The following is a 22,714-nucleotide window of genomic DNA, read 5'->3' on the forward strand; positions in this document are numbered from 1 at the left end:
TGTTAAATAATAAAAACTGGTTTAACTGTATTACCGAGCCAAGTTAACTGACTTTGTCACCCAATTTGATTAAGAATTATTTAGAATCAATTAGCATTATAGATGGATTTCGTCTGCGATAACTGTACTTATTAAATCAGTTCAAGAATATTTACTATGGCATCAGCACGTATATCGATAGGTGTATTGTTGGTTCTGTTAACTGTACTTTGCGCGCAATGTCAAGATGATCTTCAAAGGGATATTGATGAATATGATCGAAAAGAGAATCAAACACATCTCTCCAGAAAGAGGCGTTATTTGGTATTCCCAGCAGGTAGCTCTTTTCAAGTAGGTAAGACATTGATACGATAACCTTTCTAAAAATTCGTAATCTTGATAATGTGTTTTGTTAGTTTTTTGTCTAACCTATCCATCAGTAGCTGTGGGAAGCATTTTCGTTTTCGGTAATACCGCAGCTTTGGCTTGGGAATTACCGTCAGAACCTCTCTTTTATGACAAAAAGGATTTGGATAGAAAAGAAGCAGAGGCTGAAGCCCAAACCACTACAGTAGCGGTCCCACATGGTACGTAAAAAGTTAGTCAGAACCATATATTTAACTCATCATTCCTTAATAGATATAGATTTATCACAGTTTGTCGATCACCATCATGACTCATGGAATGGTAAATTGGAGAAAATTGATAAATACTCCGCATGGAATGATAACATCCGACAACCGATTCAAACTTATCGCAATCCATTTATGAACTTTATGAGGAAACAATCACCAAGTTTGGAATGGTTTAATCCTAATCCTAGTAAAAATCATCTTGTGAGACCATCTAATGTGAGAACTTTTGGAAGACCAGATATGAAAAGGTACGAACTTAGCATGAATTGAAATGGTATATGATAGTCCCGATATTGGTTTTAAGATTTCAGAAGACCAGACAGCAAGAATCTTTTATCAATCCAGTCTATTACCACGTACATAGGAGAACAAGAAGAGATCTGTATGGAAAGTTGGAGACTTTTCTATCTTCGTAAGCTTTTTTAAACTATACTTTTCATCAGAATTATATATTTATTTACTTGTAAGAAGTGTCAATTATTCTGAGCACTGACACTATCTGTGTCAAATTTTAAGAACACGTAAGAAGTCTACTTTTGTTATTAATAAAATTCAACTGCAATCGTTTGTTTATTAATTTTAACGAGAGTCTTATTTTAAGCCTTAAGGGTATTTCTTGAAGATACAAAAAAAATTAAATACTTTAATGTATTCATATTAGGCTTATTTCTATTTCCATAAAACATGAACACAGGTTATAAAATGTGAAAAGGCTTAAGAAGCAACAACTATTAATTTACTATAAAAAACCATTTTATTTAACTTTTCTCTGGTAATAAACTGGAAGAAATTATTTGAAACAAATTAAAGATTTAACATGTTCAGCCATTTTAATTTTAATTTCTTCGCTACATAATTATTTATAATATTTCTGCGAGTGATATACATTGAGTAATTTTCCGGGTATTCCTCTACTTTGAGTTCGCAAAAATATCCTTCTATATTTTGATAAAATCATTAAAAACTACTTTATTGTACAGAAAGAAATTGAGAATGTTGAAGGACCAACACAAAAAGACACTGAGGATTTAATTATATTCAATTTGAAACCAAACTCCTATGTCTAGACATCACACTAATCATATCACATTTATTTTTAACGCCCATAAACACACCACAATATAACATGAAGTAAGTAATTGACAGTGAACTTACGTCATCAACATGTATTACGTCACAAAGTTTCAATGTTGCGGCATCATCTTTAACTTTTATTTTAATCATATTTTTAATTTTAATGAATTTAATTTATTTTAACTTTAACATGTAACAAAATTTTAATATAAATAATATTATGAAACAATTTTCTTTTCAAATATAATTTATCTAATGTACATATTAATAAAGGCTTTTTTCTACGCCATTTATGAAGTATAGTTCTAGGCTCTTTTACTATATATCCTCAAGAGGAATAATCCACCTGGAGAGCATTTTTACCTTTTTACATTTAGCTGTTGTTTTCTTCGTTTCTGTGTTTTCATCTCACGTTTACTTGTCAAATTATTTTCTTATTTTCTTCTGTCGACACATGTATACAATTGTCTTTCAAAATTCTACCGATTTCCTGTATATCTTCTGATTTAACCACTGAATTCTCCATCTCTCCATCCATTGTCTCCTCATACAATCTAATCAAATGTTTATTACACAACTTTCAGTCACTGTCACTTTCACTATCGGCATCACTGTTCAATTACAAAATTGTTATATTCGAACCTCCCAAACACTTGATCACGACTCCAGCATTTGTCAATTTCTTTTTCTGTGTGACTGATAGATTTCATCTTAACCAAAAGTGATATTGTGCAAACAATACTTCTTTTCTCAAGTCCAAACAGTTCGTCATTGTATATCCCTTTCGACCAGCATGTGCATTATAATGACTCTTTACCACCTACTCCATATCACTTCGATAGTATGCTATGATAGAGCAATTAATCTGTGACCATATTCTTCTGCTATGTGATCTACTGTATATATTTTCAGTCTTGTTCAAATAATAAAATTACAAAAAACAAAAACATTTAATTAATATTTACCCAGGGACAATTTGAAATAGTTCTCTCTCAAAGAGCTGCATATTCTTCAGTTCTTTGAAAATACTTTCTTCTTTTTCTGTATTAAATTATGATTATATTGAGAACATTCACCCGCTTCGTATGTGTACGATTTATTTTTAGTGCAACTAGCAAACTGTCAACTAACTAACTAACGCATTTTACTCCCAGACCCTTTTGTTTCTTAATCCGACAAATTATTGCCCTCGGAATTTTTAATCAGACCAATTACAAATATTAAGCAACGATTTGAAATTTACCAGAACAAGCAAAGCGCCAACACAACGCTTGCGGGTTTATAACCTCTAATTATTATCACTATTAGGTTTTAAAGAATTTTGCAGACATATGACAACCAGGAAATTTTATAACTAGAATAAAATGAGAAGGAAAAGTACACAAAAGAAAAGTAGATAAATCCTTATTGACATCATCAACTTATAATTTAGATCACTTCAATTTATATTACTGTATTTAAAACATTTGAAGCTGCCGAAATTATTGCTCGCTAACTCTTGTTTTTGTTTTATTATAATTATGTGGCTTGTCGCACAGCTTTACTTCATTGTTTGCATTCGCCCTATCTACTTGATTAATCTGCTTCGTTTGGCTATCCTCTAAAACTACGAAAGGGTAGTTTCGATGAGACTGTATCATTTTTGGATCACAATAGTCCATTGTTTTCTTAATATCTTTTAAGTATTTTATATATAGTGTTTTTAATACCTAATAGTGGTTAATTATATTGGAAACCGAGAATGGTCAGATATTATGACATAATTGAATGAATTATGTATGATCAGGCTTTGTATGACTATATGATATTAATTAGAAAAATGATAAGCGAAGGTGAATACGTTGTCACATCTCTCAATGTTTGGGTAACATGTGGTTAGGCCTTGTTATATTGCAAAAATACTTTCTAAGGTTTCTGCTTATATAGTGATCTTTTTTTTTTCATTACTTAGCTGGGTCTTAATAAGTTAATTATTCGTTAACATCATCAAAATAAATGGTTATGACAATTCCAATTATTCATTTCCTCAAGATTAATTCACAATGATATAATGTTACAGAATAATAATTTTTAATGTTCAACTTTTAGATTGAGTATCGATGGCAGGTCATGCTTACTGAAAGCCATCTGCAGTATCACAAAAATGTCTAGAAAGGAGAAGGGCACTTTCATTGAAGAAATATTGAAGGTTATTTTTAAGTAAGTATTTTTGTAAGTTTTTGTTTAAGTAATTTTTAAATTCTAAGTAAGTTTTTTTAATTAAAACATGATCATTAATCATCAATTAATCAGTAGATTAACTCCGACGGGAATATCTGAAGGCTTAAAATTTACCTCGGTTAAACTTTATTTTAGAATAACTGAAGGATAATTTCAAATGGGTGAAACAAAAACAATATAAAAATTGATAGTAGGTTTAAAATCATGGCATTATTTATATGTGAATATTAGAGATGTTTTGGTCAAAATATTGACAGTACAATACCTTTGTTTTAGAAAGTACTTTCCATTTTTCCTTCAATAATTTATCATTACGCCTCATTTTGGTAAAAAATTTGTAACAATGCAAGTATTTCAAAGATATTTATAGTTATCATAATTATTTGTAAGTCATTATTAATATGCTTCTGAGTTATAAGTTATATAAAAAGTGAACTAGTTATATTTAAATTATATATGTTATATGCTGAGGTATTATAACAAAATCCAAAAACAAATTCGAATTGAGATAGTAGAATGATGAAACGAAAGGCAGAATAATTAAATGCAATTCTTGGAGATTTTTCTAGGAGATTCTTGCCTGAAGAAGGAGGAATATCTCTGTTTGGGTACTCGGAACCATTGACATAGCATAGGTACTAAAACACTAACATCTAATTTAGAGTTTAAAGTATTTTTATTGGGCTACTTATAATGAAGAGTTACTATAAAAATAAGTGCTCAAGGTGATTTATATACCGTGCGTGTTTGTTTGGCAAAATGAGTCAAATAAAATAATTACAAGAAAAATGAACCTACTTCAAAAAATTAATAATGAACTCACTAAAAAGTAAAAAATAATGAAACTTTGAATAATGAAAATAATAATCGTTGTAATAACTAAATAAAAATAAACAATAACCTTAATTAACATAACTACTACACGTATTTTATATTCTATTAATTACACACAATTTAGCTCAATATCTATTTAAACCTATTTATCTATTTACAATATTATTTTAACTACTACCAACTGATTACTTTGGAAGTCGGTGACGAGCAATAAATTAGATTTGTTTTCTTCGTAATTTAATTTTGCATTTATGTCAGAAACTTATATTTTATTTGTATTGTTTGGACTCGGCACCGACTTCAAACATACATTAAATAAAAAATATACAGTCAAACATAGAGCCTCTTCCTTTTTTTAAGTCAGATGGAAAGGGCAGACTGCATTTCCTGACTTCTAAGTATCCAATGGTCCAATTTAACAGCGGACCGATAATAATTTCGAGATTCCATTCATAGATGTTTTTGTTCAACATCAGATTTACATGAAAGCTGCAACGCCAAAAATTCTCTATCCTGAATTACTGTACTTCATTATAGTTCTATATTTCATTTATATGGCTTTTATCACATCGGAATCAAAATGGATACATCTTGAGGAATATAAATAAAGATCCTCCAGATGAACAATGGGATCCAATATTCGCCTATTATAACAAGAGAAACAAAAGAAGATAAGATCGGAAAAGTTTAAATAACAATTCTTCACCAAAATACATCTAAATAATTTCAATAAAGATAAGGGCGGTGTTTTAATTATTCTACGAAGCATGAAAAAGCAAAATGCAGAGTCATGGTCAGTTGATCACTTAAGTGACAGTTTCGTACTTAAATATGACAACATTATTAGTAGAGCTTCAGTATCGGGCGCTTCCGTTTTGAAGGTATAATCTGAAACGATTGTGAAGCTAACGAACCTGCGAATAGTTTTAGTTGATAAACGCGGCTCCCATCCAGAAACCAACAGATATTAACCATTACATAAGTTAAGCTCTTGGTTTTGTTCAAAATTGTATGGTAGATCCAAATGTCCTCTAGAGTGATAAAACACTGCCAAAGTTTATTGAGAAAAATTGGTACAATATATGTTAATACAAATTTTCTCATCATTTTCTACAGTTTTTAACCATCTTTCTGATAACAGGGTTATCTAGTGTCGAATAATATGTCACTCATTTGTTTCATTGATATCAATAGATATCAACAACTATAGCTTGACTCGGTTTAAACTCAATCTTATCGGTTATAACTCGGTTTAACTTAATCATATCATACAACTTGCTGATACACAGCAATACTTTATGATCATGATTATTTCGCTTTGGTGACGATATGGATGGCTGGATCAACCAATGGCTTTTTACACATTGGATTGTCAATTTAGAAGCTTTTCTTTTTCACTAAAAATTTAAACCGCCGTAATATAATATAAGAGCATAAATGACATTTTGAATCAATTGGTGTACTAGCTATGTTTCCTCTTCTTAAAATTTCTTTGAATCTCTTTTTGGCCTTATTTATTCAAATCAAAAAATTAATTTAATATAGTTTGACTATATTCTCGCAAAAGATGAAATGAAAATTTTAATCATTTAATCATATACCGACGAATATTGTTGGTACTTCAGGAATTCGGCATTGAACAACTTAGCGTATATCTTCGAAGAAATTACTTTTTTATATTATTAAAATAATATCATTTCAGATCTAAACCACATGATGATTACCCCAACGAAGACCTATATGATCATGCAGCTGATCCCAATCATAATTGCGATGATCTGTATCCAAGCTGTCAAGGTCCCGCATGGAATAGTCTGTTCTCCATGAACAAATAAAAATAACAAAAACTTGTTTTTTCTATTTATTATCCTTATATATTAATCATTGTCGAAAATGTTGATAAATTGCGTAAATAAGTCCAAATAAGTGAATTTACAATCAGGAAACAGCTGCTTACATTTACCAGGGTTCTTTTTGCCCAAATGGTAGGCAGCAAAATATTCATTATCAGTATGCTGACTTATATTCTCTTTGGTACTTGTAGGTCTGAAAAACAATGATACGTTTTTATTGATAAATGAGATAAAATATGTAACAATACTGATAACTAGCGGCTCATTGACGCAGATAACAAAAACACAAGGACATTAATTGACTATATTTACACCGAACGAGTGAGTTTATACTAAACAACAATAAATTTAAATTAAATATCGATTCAAGACATTTAATTAATCGGATATTATACCAGGGGGCAGTAAAATAACTTACGTGAATATCAAATGAAATATTTCCTCAAAAAATCCATGATATCGGTCAATTGGTATTTCTGCTGCTTCACATATAGATCTCAAAACGCAGATACGCCCTCCTTGTCCTTTCCTACAACACCTGTATCAAAGAAGTATTCGTGATGAGAAATTGAGTTTACCAACAGATCGGAATCCTTTTCTAAAGCTCTATATAAGTCCCAGCGAGACATCGGCGCGAATTTTCTGGTTATTTCCGCGAATTCCGCAGCAGTATAGTCAGTGGCGTTGATAGGTACATAGTACAGGCCTCTCACGAAGAATCCTATGGAGGTAGATGGCATCAATAGATCTGCTACCGGGGTGGCATAGCCTAAAATCAACTGAACCAGCGTTATTATATACTTTAAAATCGACAGACATTGAGTTATGTTTTTGAGAAAAAACGCACTAGGTTTAATGACCGACTGTATAAGGAAACGTATTAGATTATTATGAAAACAGAGCATAAATTTAGAGTATAGTATTTTTTGGTAATTTTTTTAAATAATGAAATTTTAAATCTGCATGTGACATAGTTTTTTTGGTCGCACTGGACGTTTTGTATTTGAGGATTTATTTATACATTATTTTAATAATTTTGTGTTAAAATTAGACAGTATATCGTGTATCGATAGTGTCAGGGCTACTAATTTAATTATAACATACATTAATAAAAATCCCAAACAAGTTTTATCGTACCAGCTTGGCGGCGCAAAGGTAAAGGCGATGGGACAGATCTCCTACTGTTGCGATACTGATGGGGTGTAGTCATAAATTTATGTTTGTGATTGTTTAAAATTTGTGAATGATCTAGGCATTCAACAAGCAAAATGATCCCAGTCACGCCAGTAACCAGGCTGGGTAAGACCGGATGTCTTCTGGGATGATTTCTAAAGTTGGTTACTCGCCAGTCAGTAGGCTTTAATGCTGAGGCCCGTGGCTCGGAGCCCACGTTAAACTGTAGGTCTAGTCCAGATAGATAAACCCATAGTTGGTAGAAGGAGACTTTAAAATATATTAAAAAAAAGTTGTATCGTTTTGTTCCAAGGCAGAAAAATATTGCAAAATATAGAACAACCGGTATCGTTTGAATATAAGTAATTTTTTCACACCTGTAATATCATATTAATGTATGTATTTTAAGTTAATTAACAGGTCAATTGAAATGTCCCCGGCCATAGTAAAACATTTTTTTTTTGACAAAATTAGTTTTTTTTCATTCAACATAATTCCCTTCAATGATGATACACTCATTATAGCGACCCTCCAACTTTTCGATACCATTTTTGTAATACGATTTGCCCTTTGCTTCAATATAGACGTCATTTTCGTCGGTCACCTCTTCATTTGAACAAAATTTCTTGCAAGCGAGCACTATTTTGAGATCTGAGAACAGGAACTTGTCGCTGGGGGCCAGATCTGGAGAATACGGTGGATGAGGAAGAAATTCGAAGCCCAATTCATAGATTTTTGACACGGTGCATTATCTTGGTGAAGCAGCACTTTCTTTTTCTTCAAATGCGGCTGTTTTTCTATGTAACAGTCGCTGTTGATGGTCCTTCCTTTTTCAAGGTAGTCAATGAAGATTATTCCATGCGCATCCCAAAATACAGACACCATAATCTTGCCAGCCGACTGTTGCGTTTTCCCACGCTTTAGAGTGGGTCCATTGTGTGAAATCTACTCGGATGACCGTCGATTGGACGTCGGAGTGAAATGATGGAGCCATATTTCATCCATTGTCACACATAGACGCAAAAACTCGGCTTTATTACTCTTATCTTCAAACACTGCTCCGAATCATCAACTCGTCGTTGTTTTTGGTCAAATGTGAGCTGACTCGGCACCCACTTTGCACAGAGCTTTCTCATACCCAAATATTCGTGAATGATATGATGTACACGTTCAGTTGATATCTTTGTGTGTGCTATTTCATTCAATTTCAAATTACGGTCTTTCAAAATCATTTTATGGATTTTTTAATGTTTTCCTCGGTAACAACCTCTTTTGGGCATCCACTGCGTTCACTGTCTTTGGTGCTCATTTCACCACGTCTAAACTTAGCACACCAATCCCTGATGGTTGAGTTTCCTAGGACAGTCCGGAAACTCGGTATCCATCCTAGTTCTTGCTCCAACTGTATTTTTTTTCCTTCATGAAAAATGCTATAATTCACAAACTAATGATGTGTCAAATTTATACACGCATCTTTTGAAGGTTAGTGCTAACTAAAAAACATACGGATTTAGTTCTAATATCGCCATCTATGTGTCAGACCAGAGACTTTTCAATTGACCTGTTATGTCTAAAGTGTAATAAACGTAATATCGATGTAAGTAACACTGTTGATAATATTTCGGTTAGGCCTCATTTGTTTTGTTTATTGTATATATGGGTGCCTAATAATTTTGTTCTTTTTCCAACTTCAAATAATATACAAAGTTATATTCAATATAATGTAACTGGTTTAATCGTACAAGTGTGCATGAAGTTAGTATATGTTTTTACAAGATGCGAATGCCAACTAACAGAACGAAATGGACTTCTAACTGAACTTACTGAACATTTACTGTTGTTCACTCAAGAAAAATATTAATTAAATTCAAGCCTTCAACAAGAATCAATCAAACCGCATGATGGTTAGATTATGAAAGGCTGATATCAAATTTCTGGTTTCTTCTACATCAAATAGTTCGATGCTAAGTGACAAATATTTGATTGAACAATGTGATTTTATGCAGTTTTTACAGCCTTGCATGTACCATAACACGGTAAACGGAAATGTTAAACATTTCGAACAATACTTATGTACAGATAGAGAAAATTAATATGTTATAGCATGTAAACATAAGCTTAAAAAATACTTGAAGAGGTATTGTAGTTGCTTATACCTATAAGATTGTTAGGCTATTATTAATAAAATGGACTTTAAAATTACAATCTGCTGCATCATCAAATGTATGTAATTTAAATCTTTTTTTCGATTGAAGTAATAAAACTGTTGATAACATTTGAAATTGGGTCGTATTTGTGTAGCTTATTGTGTATATGAGTCTAAAAATTTTATTCAACTATATAAAATGAATATCAATGAGTAACCCTGTCAAATGTATTTGTATCTTTAAACTATCATCATACAATTTTTCAGTAGATTTGCCATGGAAACAATTTTGATTTTTCTTAACATATATAGAGTACATGATTTTAATAATACCATTCTCTCAGTTATCTCAAGTAGCGATTATTGGTAGTACTATTATTGGCTACTCTAGAATTATTACCTGCCTTTATTAATTTTCTTGCCAAATGATTTACTTATATTTTATATTTATTTTAGTTATATTTTAACTTAATGTTCGCCAATATTCTAGCACATTTAATAGTATGTCTAAAATATCCACTCATTTCAATTCCATAACAGTTCTATATAGTATATAGTATTCTTATATAGTAGTAAAAATAGTATTTCAGTTACGGTCACAGAGTATAATCATATCGAGGAATCGATTGTGGGCAAATTTAGTTTATTTGCCTTGATAAAATCCTGTTAAATAATGAATGTTAAATAAAATTTAAGCGCGCTAAAAAGTTAGATTGCGGAAATGATTGTTAGGAAACGGTGAGGGCATCAATATTTCGTAGCGTTTCTGATAGGATATTTTATATTTTGTGATAAGACCTTAGTAATCCCACTTCTAATTTTATAACAAATGCACTTCTAATAATCTCTCTATAATATATTGTTATTATAATTTAATATTTTTATGATTATTTATTGCACTCATCTAGCCTATTGTAGTCGACAACGACCTTATTGATGGTTCCACATGTTGAAATTGATGGAGCATGATTGCCATATATTACCACCATAGATTCATATAGCATTCGAGGAGATTGGACTGCCATTTTTCGAGTTGAAGTAGAAAGTAAAATTTCCCGCAAATGCGATTTACTTGATACAAATTCAAACATTTGCAAAACACTTTCTACGTTTTTCGTTCACAGTTCGACGTTGATAACTGTCAGTGTCAGCCTTCAACATAAAGTTAGTTTCAAATATACTTGATGGGATTTAATAGACAGTAAAAAATTAATTTAATAATTTAGTTTTGAGACAAGAAGGGATATTAATTCAAACACCCAAAATAAATCCATTCCATTCAAAGGTACAAGTTTAAATAACCAAACTAGTTCAGCTGCAGTAGATTTTGCTTATCTAAGATGATGATTGTGTAAGAAAGGACACAACAATAAAATCAGGATTTATTTTAGCAGTCCTATTAGAGCTTCTATACCTTTTAGAAACACTGCTACAGTATATATGTTATTCAGTTAAGATGTAATAATCAATATATAAAAAACTCTGGACAAAATCAATAAATTGAATCGAAGACGAAACCAATCCAACATCTTGATCGGTTTTGTAGACATGTTCTCAAGGTTATGGACTGATGACAATGAACAAATCACATTATCTTAAAATATTTAGCAAAGAGTCAACTACAACCAACCGAACCTGAAGTAGAGCTTTAGAAATTTCAAACATTTATCAGTTTTAAGGATCATTATAATAAAATGCCACAAAAAATTACAACAGGCAAGTGACAATATAAATAACTGGACACCAGTTTGAAAACTAAAAATTAACGAAAGTTAATCTGTGCATGTACAGTTCACCTACAATCAGACCGTACAAGCACCGATAACATTAAATAATACTGTCATTCCATATAGCAACAACGCTAAATATCTCGGAATGAATCTTCATGCAAAACTTCGCTGGAAGGAACATATAAGGAAGAAAAGAAAAGAACTGGAATTGAAATATAGGAAAATGTATTGGCTAATTGGAAGAAATTTACAATTATCAGTACATAATCAAGTGGTATTATATAAGCAAATATTGGGGAACCTATAAGGACATACGGAGTTCAATTATGGGGATGTTAAAATACTGCAAATAGTAACATAAACAAAATACAATTTTTCAGAACAAAGTCCTGAGAAGTATTGTTGGGTTATTGAGTTATTGGGCGCACCCAAATACTATAGGATTGGCTACCTACATCGAGACCTTTAGATACCCACAGTCAGTCAAGAAATCAAGAGAATTGCCAGGGGGTATGAGGAAAGACTTCATTCTCATGAGAATATTGAAGTATTGCCACTTTTGGATACCACCAGAGCAGGACACATACTCAAAAGAATTAAACAATCTGATCTTGTGTAGTGTTATGTAGTGAGTAGATAAAGCATTGATATGTATAAACATTTTTTCACCAGAGACTGAGATAGGGTCGATCCTAGGGTCCTCCTAGTTATATACGTAGATTTAAGTTATCATAAAGACAAATTGTAGGTTAGTCGGAAACGACTAGTAACAATATAATAATTAAGTAGTAATAATAAAAAATTCCAATAAAATATTTTATAAAGTATTTTTCCTACATATATAAAAATATTTTTGTGGTGTGTATAAATAATCATTGGGTGTTCTCTTGTAATTAAAAACTTTATGAAAATCAATTATTAAAATATATTTTAATCAAGATATTCCCATCGTTAGTTCCGACTTTTTCACATATTTCAGAAAGCATATACATTTCGCGTTTTAAAAATTCCTCGTCCTTTGAGATAATTAGAGAGATAATTAAGCCAATGTTTAACTTAACGTTCGTAAGAAGTAAAGCACTGCGTAAGACTAGAGCAATGTCTGATGAGTACGACAGGTAGTGTAGGATATCTAATTGTTCTTTGACGACTTTTACAACAGGTATTGTATATATTGTGTAGGATTGTTATTAAGCTACAAGATCACCTTATATTGCCTTTTGTCATATTGCAAACATATGAGCTTCAATGGGTTTTGCTCAACATTTCCCAATGACGGTTGCGTTAGTCTGAAATAACTTATAGTAGATCACTTTCAGCTGCACCAACAGCATATTTTTGACATTCCACCACAATTCGATGCAAAAAGCTCTTCATATCCTTGAGATGATTTGAAATCGTTTGCTAATACACTGCGAAGATTGCACCGAGCCCTCTTGCAACTGATCTCAGTTTGCGTTCCTTACCAATGGTCAATATCAAAATTACGAATTGTATTGTAAATATTTATTAAAAGGCAGGATAGAGCACGAAGAAAATATTTCATATGCACTTTAAATAAACGACATATTGATTTGTATATCTAAATAACTACTCCGTAACATGAATATCGCTACAAAATGGCCCGATGGGATTTATAAACACCTCCAAACCTATTTGTATAACTAACAGATAAGTTTTACTACAGATTGAACGGGTGCTTTTTGTTGTTACAATTTATTCATTTATTGCTCATTAATTTTAAAATTGATGGCATAACTATTATTGATAGCTCTACCTTTATGAATACAACAATTCAAATTTTATTTTTATAATCACGTCAACAATGAACTACAATCTCTAACCAACTACTATTTTTGTATAAGAATTTTCATTTTAGAAAAACATATATGGTTTTTTTAATAAAGCCGGATCGATGTTTAAATGAAATTAACTGAGCCGTGTCTCATGTATTTCCACAAAGAGACATTCTATTAAGATCAAATTGGACGGTTTTGGTGGCTATTCGACATTCGTGGCATCCATTACTTGCCACGTAGCACCAACGCCAATATTGAGCAAAAAAGTCGGCTGTTATCGTGCTTGTCATTGGCACAGCGATAAACTACAAGACCATTGACGCAGCCGGCTACAATTCACTATAGCAACTTTTTGATGAATCTCGTATCGCTAATATACGCCTATCAAACATAGCAATTTCTCGTTGCTGAAAATTATTTTTCAGCCACGTTCTAACAACCCTTACTTTGAACGTATTGCTGAATTGTGTAATTTACTATGGCGAAGGATCAATGATTGAGTAATGAGTGGGTTAAAAAGACATTGTTAAAACAATATGGCATATAGAGGCTATCAACAATGATTCCGCCCTTGTTGAAAAACCCTATATTATGCATTATCACGATTATTTCCAGAATAGTTTTTAAAAAGTAGAAAATAATATTTAACTGTTGTTCTTTTACATATTTAAAACATCGCTTAACAATTATTATTTTAATTTCTTAAAGAAATATGGAGAAAAAATGCTATATATAACTATAACATTAGAGCGAGTGATTTAAACACCATCTATTGGTTATATCAAATTATCTCAAAAATATATTATATCGCTTTAAAATACTCAAATTGGTTATATTTCTTATATTTGAAAATATATATTTAACTAACCTGTAATACTGATAAGTCCCCAAAAATCAGTGTCCTCTTCTGTCTATCTAATTTTTTTTGACTGTCTGCTTGGACGCAATATAAAACGATACAAAAGAGAGCGAGTACAATTTTGGAAAATGTCATTATTGAAGATTCCGATGTCGGTCTTCTTTCGGCAACTGGACATCTTGAATAATGGAATCCAAAGGCCAACGTTAATTGGGTGGGAAAATATTACGCTATTTAGAGAACGGTAATCGCTGTTACAACAACTAGGATTCGGCTGATATATAAAACAAATATTATCGAATATTTGTTAATCTACAGAGGAGAATTAGTTTCATATGAATTCTTCTCGCGCATTCATCTTTTGAACCGATACCAGGTTGTTTAATAAGTTCGTGGAGATGATAATAAAAGTAAATAAAGAATAGATAATTGTAAAGATTATTTTAATTTTCCACATAATTTATTTCAACCTCTATAAACTTATTCGAATTATTCTCCAATTTATGCATCTTTTTGATTGTTAAGGAAAAAAAACAATGGCGTAAATAAAATACAATTTATTTCCTCTCTTCTTTGAGTACATTAATGCACAAACACGAGTTTACTTATTTAATCTGATAATGTAACAAATACATAAAATAAATAAGTGAAATAGGAATAGTATAAAATCGATACGTCTTGTGAAGAGAATTTTGAAATGACTTACTGTGGCACTTATGTTCGTATTTTCCTCAAGTTAGAATAGGCACTTAAAATGACTCCAAAATATTTGAATATTGGCCAGGGAGAAGCATTTTAATCTTTACTTTATCGAAAACTTGAAAAACATCTAAAAATGTTGCAGGACAAATTTCATTTTCTTCTAGTGATTTTTCTCGGACAATGATAATTCTCTGCAATAGTGATATAGGCCGGAATTGGAATCACAATAACTTGTGGTGAATGTTGTAGTCTGAATTATAAATTAGGTTGATGATCTTAATTAGTGTTTTTCTTGGAAGTTCCCTTAGCATTTTCCCGGTAATAAGGTAAAAACCAGGTACTTTTTTTGAGCTAATATTATTTTTTATTTCTTTTTTAACTTCAATGATTTAAGGTCATCCATTGTATGAGGTTAAAAATTCTCTCGAGGTGGTTTGTAGCCTGTAGATCTGTATCTCCTGATTCTATAGTATCTAGTCCAGCCCACATATTAACTTTTTATCCGAGGTATTTTCATAATAGATCATTTTAAGTTTCTAGTGGTTCTCCACAGCGAATACTTAGCACTAGCATTATTGGCAAGTCCACGTAATATGATGATGGTTATGCCAATATTACTAAGAAACCTGTAATGCTGAAGAATCAGGCAACACTTTTGTTTAAATATGATTCTTTCGCGAATAACATTTATTGAGTTTGGCTCATCTTTGAACCCAGAGGGTAGATAAATTTTTTTTTCGAGCTTATATATATCCATAATTACAAACATCTTTTTCCTCTTAACAAATATAACAAACATTTCTTTGACCCAATAGTCACAATCCATTTTTGAGTAATTTTCCTTATTAGTTGTAAATATACTGTAGTAAATCAGATTCAGAAGCTATATATTATATTATAAAGACAATTTGGACCTATGGGCTGCAATATGGGATGGCACTAAAACATCAAACCAACCAGTAATCCAACGCTACCAAAACAAATTTCTACGGTTAATTACCAATGCATATCGCTACGCAACCATCAAATAACCTCAAAATAAAATGAATTTATGAATGTATCCAAGAATTCGCCTTAGAGCATAAAATAAGGTTATTAAATCACAGCAATATAGAAGCAATCAACTACTAAACAATACACATAAAATCAAAGATTGGAGCGAAAAAATAAAAAATGTAATTAATAAAAAAATAAGTATACTATAAAATATAAGTACTTTGTTGGCAACCCAATATAATCATATTCAAATATGATTTTATTCATAACTTGCGACAGGATGCGGTGAATTTGGATATACACTTTAATCCATATTTGTTCAAGTAATAGCGCTATATTGACACCTTTAGAATCAAACTATGTTCAATTCTTAAAATAATATTCACACAGAAAGTTTCGAATTAAAACAATAAATAAAACATAGCTCCATTCATGATCATCTGACTATTAATAATCCACATTATTATAATAGGTATCTTAATTAATATTACCAACATAGTCGTTATTATGAATATCCTGTCTGACTAAAACCTTTCATTTATGCAAATATAAATTAATTTAGAACCAAAAATACATATACAATGTATATTACTTCATAGTTGGACATTTATAAAGCCATTTCAGATATATGTATAAATAATTTACACTATTCAAATCATTAACAAAATTGAATGGATATTTAAGTTTTAAAATTTAACATGAATATTTACTTTTTAATATTTTACGTGGATATTTAATTTTATGGTTTATGGTATTTTTAAAATGACTTCTGCTAAAATTCCTGCAATTTACCTATTCATTCCTATTTCCTATATTCAGTTATTATGGCTAAAAGTTAATTATTCACAATGCCGTCTATTGGTCATTATTTCGACTCAACAGATACCTAAGTTCGATATATAAACTCGTTCCTCGGTCAGTTGTTGAAAGAGTAGTAATGAAATTCTTAAGAATATCGAAATGCTGACATTTTTAATCTCAGGATATAGCTACGGAACTAAACATTGACTGTTAAAACGAAAGGATTTTCGACCATTTACATAAGACTGTATACCAAAACAAGCTCGATATTTAGCTTCTACATGAAGTAACATTGAAAGATGAATTGGGCCTAGTTACTCTTTATTAATCTCTGCCGAAATGAAACAAAATCGGATAATTTTTGAAATGAGTGATTACGACCAACGAAAAATGGATCACATCAAGAATATTGTACGAAAAGTGCGGTGATGAAAGCCCAATATCGAGACCAAAGACGATGACGATGATATTTGGTGGTATTGCATTTATCATGAACTACTCAAACCAAATCATTAATTCACCCTCCAATGCGATTGAAACAATTTAAAATACTAGCAAAATTAACCTATACGAAAGTCAGGCATATCACGACAACACTAAAAAAACTATTGAGAAAAATTGGTTTTTAATATTTCCAAGGTGTGGGCCGAACCTTGCCCCAATTACAGTATTTTCTGGTCTTTGGAAAACTGTTTAACGGTGCAAAATTAGTTACAAAAGATGCTTTTGGAAATCACTTAGTTTAGTTTTCGCCCACAAATCGTGAATGTGTTTGTAGCCAGAATTTATTTTCTACAGCAGAGATTATAAGAGGATTATAAATAACTAAAATGTTATTAGTTTTGCCTCAAAATGCTTAAAACTTTTTTGGAATTCTTCAACTTTTCCAGTTTTAAATTATTTTGCCCCAATCACATTCTATGCTGCAATATCATACTATTTGATAGAATCATGTAAAATTGATTTAAAATTAAGGAAAATGTCCAAAAGGCTACAACTGTCAAATGCACCAGTTCAGGTGGGACAACGACCACATATATCATTTTGCGTTTCTGCAGGAGCGAGATGTTATATATGACGCCTGACACAGCACTGAATATTCTAAGAAATCGTTCTAATGTCTGATAACAAATTCAGTTTGTAAAAAAATATTTTATCCTCGGAACGTATTTTTCCTTATCATTTTACCCTAGTTAAAAACAGACAATGCTGAGTTGATACTATCATGTTGTCAAATGCCTGCAAAATTATCCAAAACATTAGTGATAATAATTTATAGTTATAAATCGACAAAAGTTGTAAGACAAAATTCTAGTTCATATCTAATACATACACATTAGTTAATATTTTTGATGAAAATTATACTCCCATGTATAATTTCCTTGTATTCATGTGCGCGTCACTTATGCAGAAAACGTTTTAAAAAATACAATGAAAAGTTATTATTAACCACGCAAAACAAATCATTGTTTACTACAACCTTTAACTGTTATATTAGATTAATTAGCGATATTCGGATAAAAAAATTTTAATGATAAATAAATCATTGAATAAAATGAGACTGATTTAGAACGAATTTTTAAGAGAATATTTTTTATTAGTCTCCTAGAACATCTGCCCGTGGGCAATAAAGATTGTTTTGTGATTTCAATTATATAATACCACCATTCTGGCATTTAAAAGATCACTTCAGTAGGTGACCTATTGTACAACTTATAATATAAGTCTTAATCTAGATACTATTCTAACTTATTTTAAAGTCTATCCTAACTTATTCTAAAAACTATTCTAGCTTAATCTAGAGATTATTAAATCGGACTCTATGTGTCTATTAATCAGTTCGTGTGGTAGTTTGCGTTTGAGCCTACGCACTTCACTGTCATCGCGCACATTTAACTGTTTGGCGAGTACATTGGGATGCACTAATAGTCTTTCAGAGTACTTCGCACTCATACCCGTTATGAGTTCTATGGGGATATCGCGCTGAATCAGTTTGTTGGACACGTAATATGGGGCATCAACGATGACTCGCAACAATTTATTCTTATAAGAGAATATAAGGAGTCACTCTAATTTCAGGAAAGTCATAAACGCATAGAAGTATAGAAAAAATTAAAAATCACTATACGGATCTCGTGCAACATCATTAGCTGCGAATTCTAGTTATTAAAAAGAACTTGCACAATATTGCAACTCAATGAGTTGTAAAGAGAAAACAAACTAAGACATTAACTGCTGTTAACGCCGAAAAGAATGCTGGAGTAAAAAAGAAAAAGGTAGAAAACGGCAAAAACCCAGAGAAAATATTCTACCTAGAAGAAAATAGACGACATCTAATCGACGACATGAAATGGTTAAGTGTAATTGTGAATGACAACTATAATGAACTTATAACAGCTCCAAAGGCATTGCCACTTTCACTCAAAAAAGCTTTCCAGATTCATTAAAGTGGATCAATCTCTGTTCGGTTTTCTGTTTTACTTATTGACCTACTTTTCTCTTTATTTTATCATATGGAGATGTCCTGCCATATCTCTAATAAATCATGTTTCGCTTCACCTACCCTTCCAGTTTCTTTAGCCATCATGTTGTTATATTTGCAATTTATCTCTGTTTACTTCACAATGTGTGCCTCAGTATTTATATATTAATAGTTAAAAATTAGTATAGAGAAGATCACAATATAATCAAGAGCTGTTAATTGCGTTGTTTCAAGTGTTCCATTTATTACACATACTAACTAATCGGTATACACTTTGATATTTCTATGACCGCAGATAAAGCTATAGAACATATTAAAAATATAACACATTTATTATTACTCTTAGTTAACTTAATTGCATAATGGTGTATATAATATAGATAAAAATAAAACAAGCTGTAATATAAATATACGATTATATTTTAACAAATCTTAATGAAATCCTGCCATAACATCAATAATAGATAAGGAACAATCAGGAAATATATCCTTACAATCGAGATGTGTATTTTCCTTGCTGTACCTTCTAGCCCAATGGTACTTTCTATGATCGTCTGGCTCAGTGTGCGTTAACCGTTTTAGTGGGTACCTAAAAATGTAGGTGTTCCACAAAACTTATAAAATATATTATATATTAAAGCTATCTACTTGAAAAATAAACTGAGAAGTCCTTGACCCAATGTTAAGTCATCCCGGTTCAGTTTCCTGGAAGCCTCACATAACGCTTTATATATACATATCCTCCCATTATGACCCATTCTGATAAGAAACAATCTGCAATAATATCAATTAAATCATATTTTGTATACTTACTGATCAAGAACTGTCTCCATTCGATTATATAAATCTCTTCTCTGTCTGCGTTTCAATGCATATTTGTTTGAAAAAAAGTCTTCCTTAACAGACGTCGCATTAGGGAGATCATAGGATATGCCCCAATTGATTCCTTCATAGAATAATCCAGCTGGTATAATCAGATTGGTAAAGAAACATAATGTAGCCTAAAACAATTATTTAATATATACTCTGCTGTATATTTATATAACTCTCTAGTATCGAATTAGTGAAGATGTAGTTCACTTCCATTACAAATTTATTACGACTAAGAACTTTAAGATGATTTCAAAGAAAATATTTGTTCCATTGAATGATATAAAAGTGTCATGGAAATATTACGCTAATACATGTCTTGAAAGAAACTAAAAATTTTTTCACTTTAAAATGGCATTTATTGAGCATAATTTTATACAAAAGTTTCTCATTCTTCTGAAAACAGCGCGATGCCGCGTCAAGCGAAGCATGATGGGTTGACTGCTGCTAAGCCATCTGAAAGTTCTTCGAAATTCTCATCCAATTAGTCATGTAACTCTGTTAGTACATTTTTTATAATTTTTTAACGTTCTTCTTTTATTCTATTCTATTCTTACATTCGTTTTAAAGGCCAAAGACATCAAAATCACCACTTTTAAATCGTTGGAGATAAAATAGACAATAAGAATATGATGAAGTAGCATCGCCATAAATTTGTTTTTGATAGACTTCGACAGCTAATTTATTCCAGTTAAACAAAAAAGGTAATGTATATAGAGAATATTTATCACAACTATTGAATTTAATAGTTAGGTTAAGTTATTTAATAGCTGTTTACATTATTATTTCACATTTTCAATAATAGACACTACTCAAATTTAAATTTAATTAACATTCATGCAACTGCCTAATATATCACAAAACATTGTTTTTTCGTTGTACCTCCAACGTCTGTTTTTCAAAAACTAATATTGCTATGAATCAATCTCAATACATATTAACAATTGAATTTGGTTAGAAGATTAAATACCAATAATTTATACTTCATAGTATATGCTCGAATTTTTTGATGAATAAAGTGTTTTACCGAGACTTTGTTCTTTTTATATGAAAGAATTATTGCAAATATACGTAAAGATATCAAGAATTATTTACACATTTTAAAAGTGGTAATTTGGCAGAAAAAAAAAGGGGACAAAGTTCAGTGGTGAAAAAATTGAGGAATTGTTCGAAAAACCTCCCTTGCTAAATGCTATTTAAAGAGTAAGAACAATAATTATATGAAAAATTTCAGTTATCAACGATTAACAATTTCCTAAAAGCCTTAATAATTAAGAAAGAAAAAAGGGAAGTAAATTATTTTCGAATTCCTTACTTCGACTTCCTAGTACTTAGAGCTTCCTTATGATTTAAAATTCAGGAACACTGAAAAGAATGTTTTATTTTGAAACATTTTGCTTCAACAGCAAATAAGCAAGGCATTTTTGCAACATATTATCACTAATATTGAAATAGGAACTATCAACATTAGTAGTAAAGCTAATAGTTTTTATGAATAGTGCATTTGGTGGGATCAAACATATATTACCTACTATAAACAAACAACTCATGAAAATCAAATTAACCCATAAACATATTAAAACCCATATTTAAACGACCAAAGTATTCCAAAAAACATGACAAATTCTTAATATTTACTCAAAGGAAGTACTCAAAAAGGAAGTTCAAACTCATCCTTTTTAAGAATTATCCACTTCTATTTTTCTTCTTAAAAATGTAAAGATCTATTCTATCTATTCAACTATGCCTTAATAAAACAGAGTACACTTCTTATCCAGAAACTATTGATTTATAACTTACATTTAACTATGCGAAAGACGAAGAAAAGTGCACCAAAGCAATATTTTTTTAAAGGCTTAATTTCAAATAAACTGTTTAGTTTCAATTTCAGCATTTGACATTTGATGTCTACCTACATCAATTGTACAAATTGGAACACGTAAAAACATCAACAACAGTGAGTAACCAACATGAAATCACCCTCTTGCATGACACCGCTCGGCTATACGTTGCAAGGGTTGTAAAGAATACACTGTTACAGCTCGAATGAGAAGTTTTACCGCATCCAGTGTATTCACCAGACATAGAAACTTTTGATTACTACTTGTTCGGATTAGTGCAGCGTAGTTAAATATCAGAAAAAAAGCACTTAATAAACACTTAAATGACCAAATAGACAAACAACTCATGAAACTGAAAAATGTGAATGCATCATTGCTGTTAATATTTAATAGCACTTACTATAAAAGTAGATCCCTCGGGAAAAGCTACGTATCGTTTATTTCGACTTTTAACCTTCGTATTGACATTGATGGTTATATTGTTATTGAGAGCTGGAACATCATCATCCAATGCCGATATAAAACCCACTGATATCACAACGATAATAGTCCATATGTTTATTATATACATCTCGTTCGGATACAGAATTGTTCCGCTAGAACTTTATGCCTGATACATTTTGCTTTGAGTGTATTTAACGGAACATTCTGGTACTTGCACAGGTAATTAGAACCGTTTAAAATCTCCGTTATATTCACTACAGTTCACCAATGACCCAG

At 31.0% G+C, this 22,714-nt stretch overlaps 3 protein-coding genes across 3 annotated transcripts; 1 reads left to right on the top strand and 2 right to left on the bottom strand.

Annotated features, from left to right (window-relative positions):
- The first annotated feature begins 117 nt into the window (after positions 1-117).
- Positions 118-6,593, top strand: LOC143196678 (uncharacterized). Its single transcript, XM_076404562.1, has 6 exons — positions 118-334; positions 396-566; positions 619-862; positions 919-1,026; positions 3,777-3,887; positions 6,445-6,593. The coding sequence occupies exons 1-6, from the start codon at positions 157-159 to the stop codon at positions 6,575-6,577; spliced, it is 945 nt and encodes a 314-aa protein (XP_076260677.1). The 5' UTR covers positions 118-156; the 3' UTR covers positions 6,578-6,593.
- On the bottom strand, positions 6,426-14,476 carry LOC143196679 (uncharacterized). The gene is made up of 4 exons (XM_076404563.1): positions 14,312-14,476; positions 7,178-7,374; positions 7,014-7,124; positions 6,426-6,788 (listed from the first exon to the last, which is right to left on the bottom strand). Exons 1-4 carry the CDS (start codon positions 14,435-14,437, stop codon positions 6,620-6,622), a joined length of 603 nt encoding a protein of 200 aa, XP_076260678.1. The 5' UTR covers positions 14,438-14,476; the 3' UTR covers positions 6,426-6,619.
- Positions 14,477-19,698: 5,222 nt separating this feature from the next.
- LOC143195238 (uncharacterized) lies at positions 19,699-22,713 on the bottom strand. The gene is made up of 4 exons (XM_076402224.1): positions 22,395-22,713; positions 20,097-20,284; positions 19,932-20,042; positions 19,699-19,872 (listed from the first exon to the last, which is right to left on the bottom strand). Exons 1-4 carry the CDS (start codon positions 22,563-22,565, stop codon positions 19,716-19,718), a joined length of 627 nt encoding a protein of 208 aa, XP_076258339.1. The 5' UTR covers positions 22,566-22,713; the 3' UTR covers positions 19,699-19,715.
- Between the last annotated feature and the right edge of the window lies 1 nt (position 22,714).

This window comes from Rhynchophorus ferrugineus, unplaced genomic scaffold (assembly GCF_030347505.1).
Source record: "Rhynchophorus ferrugineus isolate W39M unplaced genomic scaffold, kcgeb_rfMv2 rfM4, whole genome shotgun sequence".
In the NCBI taxonomy this organism is placed as follows: Eukaryota; Metazoa; Arthropoda; class Insecta; order Coleoptera; family Curculionidae; genus Rhynchophorus; species Rhynchophorus ferrugineus.